Source organism: Dipteris shenzhenensis, chromosome 7 (assembly GCF_047967505.1).
Source record: "Dipteris shenzhenensis isolate YYH24624 ecotype China chromosome 7, Dip_SZ_1.0, whole genome shotgun sequence".
Lineage (NCBI taxonomy): Eukaryota > Viridiplantae > Streptophyta > Polypodiopsida > Gleicheniales > Dipteridaceae > Dipteris > Dipteris shenzhenensis.
In genome coordinates, this window is record NC_141602.1 from 11,162,806 (window position 1) to 11,166,260 (window position 3,455).

Sequence of the window (3,455 nt, forward strand, 5' to 3'; positions counted from 1 at the left end):
TACTACTACTATTAGTGCTGCTGATGTGGCCCATCGATTGAACTGGTCATCAGCTTGCTGGTTGGTTGAGCTACTTGTGCCCTAGTCATGTCAGAGGCTATATAAGTATGAGCTTGATGAATTGCACGTGTATATGATGTTGATAATGCCGCATCTTATAGCTTTACGACAAGTTTAAAATAAAATAAAATATATTTATGTTAAATGTTTATTTTTGGGAAAATGTTTGGCTTGTGATAGTTTGCTTTCAATGGATGAGCTCGTCTCTCCTTATGTTTGCGAGAAGTTCTTGCTCTTGTTTCATTTGGGTCCTTCCTGGTGCCTTACGGGATCTTGTCATGTGCCTGTAGCTTCTGTGTTTTTGCATCTTCATAAATTATGGAGTCGCAGCTTAGGCTTCCCCTATGCAGTTCTTCATTTGGTGCTCGCACAAATGCAGATGCTGTCCACAACAAACTGCCTCAACTCACGGAAGTTAAGGAAATTCATACCCCCGCTGAGAACCACCCAAATGAGCATCCATTGTTTACCAGAAACAATTTGATGCAATCTTGTGTGAAGCGTGGCAGCATGCTAGAAGCTCGCCATGTGTTTGACAGCATGCCCAAGCGCAATGTGGTGTCGTGGAACATCATGATCCTCGGCTATGCCAAGCATGAAGACGCTGCCCGGGCTTTGGAATTATATACACGGATGCGTCAGGAAGATGTCAAGCCGACTGATCGAACCTTTGTTGGCGCCTTGAAGGCTTGTAGTAGCCTGGCAGTGCTGGAAGAGGGGAGTCAAGTTCACGGGAAGCTTGCTAAACTAGGGAGCCTAGTGAAGGGTAGAGCCATCCACTCCCAATTAGTAAGCAGTAGCTTTGAGTCAGATGTATTTGTTGGAAACATCTTGGTGAATATGTACGTGAAATGTGCAAGCATGGAAGATGCTGGTCGTGTGTTTGAGGAATTGCCTCATCGTGATGTGGTTACATGGACTACCATGATCCTGGGTTATGCTGAGCAGGAAGAAAGTGCGCTGGCTTTAGACTTGTATGCACGGATGCACCAGGAAGGTGTCCAGCCGGACGATCGAGCCTTGGTTGGCGCGTTAAAGGCCTGCAGTAGCCTGGCAGCACTCGAGCAGGGCGAGCAAGGTGAAGGAAAATTCACAAAAATAGAGTGCCTGGGGAAAGGTAGAGACATCCATTCCCAAGTAGTAAATAGTGGCTTTGAATTAGACTCATTCATGGGAGCCGCCTTGGTGAATATGTATGCAAAATGCGGGAGCATGGAGGATGCACGGCGTGTCTTTGACAAATCGCCTCATCGTGATGTAGTTACGTGGAGCACCATGATCCTGGGGTTTGCTGAGCAAGAACACAGTGCGCAGGCTTTGGAATTGTATGCATGGATGCACCAGGAGGGCATCCAGCCAAATGATCGTACCTTTGTTGGTGCATTGAAGGCGTGCAGTAGCTTGGCAGCGCTCGAAGAGGGCAAGAAAGGTGCAGGAAGATCCAGGAAAATGGTGTACCTGGCACAAGGTAGAGCTATCCACTATGAAGTAGTAAAGACTGGCTTTGGGTCAGATCTCTTCGTGGTCAACTCCTTGGTAAACATGTATGCAAAATTTGGGAGCATGGAGGATGCAAGGTGTGTGTTTGAGGAATCCTCTCATCGAAATGTGGTTACATGGACTACCTTGATCTTGGGATATACAGAGCAAGCAGAAATTGAGGAGGCTTTTAAACTCTATGCAGAAATGCAAGAGCAAGGTCTGTCACCGAGTAGCCTTACGTTTCTCGCAATCCTAAAAGCTTGTGGCAACTCAACATCTCTGGAAACGGGAAAGGAGCTGCATCATCAAATTAAAAAGGTTGGTTTTGAGACTATTTCAAATGTGGCAACCAGTCTTATTGACATGTATGCTAAATGTGGCAGCATGGGTGATGCCCAACAGTTGTTTGATGCTTTGCCCACAAGGGATGTTGTAGCATGGAATGCATTGATTACAGGATATGCCCGCCAGGGAGAAGGTGAACATGTCTTTCATTTGTTTGAGAGAATGACAGAGGAAGGCATACAGCCAGATGGGCTCACATTTCTTAGTATTCTCACAGTATGCAGCCATGCGGGTCTAGTGGAGAAGGGCCAGGAGTACTTTCAGATAATGACCAACCAGCGCATTATCCCGACTATTGATCACTATACTTGCATGGTTGACCTCCTTGGCCGTGTAGGCCGAGTGGACAATGCAGTGGCAATGGTTGAGACCATGCCCGACCAACCTAATCTTGTCATATGGCTGACTGTGTTGGGTGCTTGCCGAAAATGGAACAATATCAAGGTTGGCAGGCATGCCTTTGAAAATATTGTTAGATTAGATGAAAAATGCCCTTCAGCATATGTCTTGATGGCAGAAATATATACTAATGCTGACATGCAGGAAGACTGTGATAAGATTGAGGCAATGAGAAAAATTGCTCAAGCAGGGCTGCTGGACTATCGTTAGCAGGAGGGTGTGTACCTTTGCTGTGGGGATCATATTTTGACATCCACGAAGCAGACATGGAAAGCTGAAGTTCTCTTTCAAGGCGAAAACAAAAAGTGCCTCTGTTGTAGGAGAGATGTGGTGATGAATAACGAAAAGGCACTATGCAGGCACAGCTAGAATCTGGCTTTTTAGTGTATAATCAAGTGTTATAAAAAGGGTCATGATCATCATCGTGGGCTTTTGTATCAGACATAGAGGAGTGAGCAAGTCAAATTCACAATTACAAGAATGGAGTGTTTTCTTGTGGGACAATCATGACAACGCTACATGTATAACAGACTGCAGTTTCCCTTTCTGTGTGGTATCCTCAATGGAGTCAGCTAGGTTGGGCCATGCTGAAGTTTGTTGAGAAGACGAACCTTGACGTTCATTTGACCCTGGGAGCGTCAGGTGTTGCAGAATCCAGCCGAGTGATTTTGTTAAGTGACCTGAAAGATCATAAGGCTAGATGTCTGCATGTAGGTGAGAGGACACCATCAGCACATGTCTGAACCTTGAGAAAAAAATTTCCATGTACCTCGTGCAAGGAGTATGATCCGCCTAGCTAGTTAACTGTTTACCTGCCTGAAGAATCTAATTAAGACCGGTATTGTCTGTCCAAGGTGGTAGAAGAGAGCAGATTCAGAGAGAAGAGAGAGAAGGTAGCTGGGGGATGTCGGGTGGAAGGGAGAGAGGGAGATAGTGAAAGAGTACCACAGTGAACAACAGGGAGAGAGTACATAGGTGAGTGGAGAAGCGTGTGATCTACACATGTACACATACACATACACATACACACATACACATACACACACATACACATACACATACACATACACATACACATGCATATACATATACATATACATATCCATATGCATATACATATACATATACATATACATAAACACATGCATATACATATACATATACATATA

General features: G+C 44.9%; 1 protein-coding gene across 1 annotated transcript; it reads left to right on the forward strand.

Moving 5' to 3' along the window:
* The first annotated feature begins 378 nt into the window (after window positions 1–378).
* LOC147899947 (pentatricopeptide repeat-containing protein At4g39530-like) lies at window positions 379–2,496 on the forward strand. The gene has a single exon (XM_087377145.1). The coding sequence runs from the start codon at window positions 379–381 to the stop codon at window positions 2,494–2,496; it is 2,118 nt and encodes a 705-aa protein (XP_087233271.1).
* The last annotated feature ends 959 nt before the right edge of the window (window positions 2,497–3,455 follow it).

Excerpts from the sequence above, each read along its gene's own strand:
- LOC147899947 (XM_087377145.1), top strand. The coding sequence starts at position 379 with ATGGAGTCGCAGCTTAGGCTTCCCCTATGCAGTTCTTCATTTGGTGCT.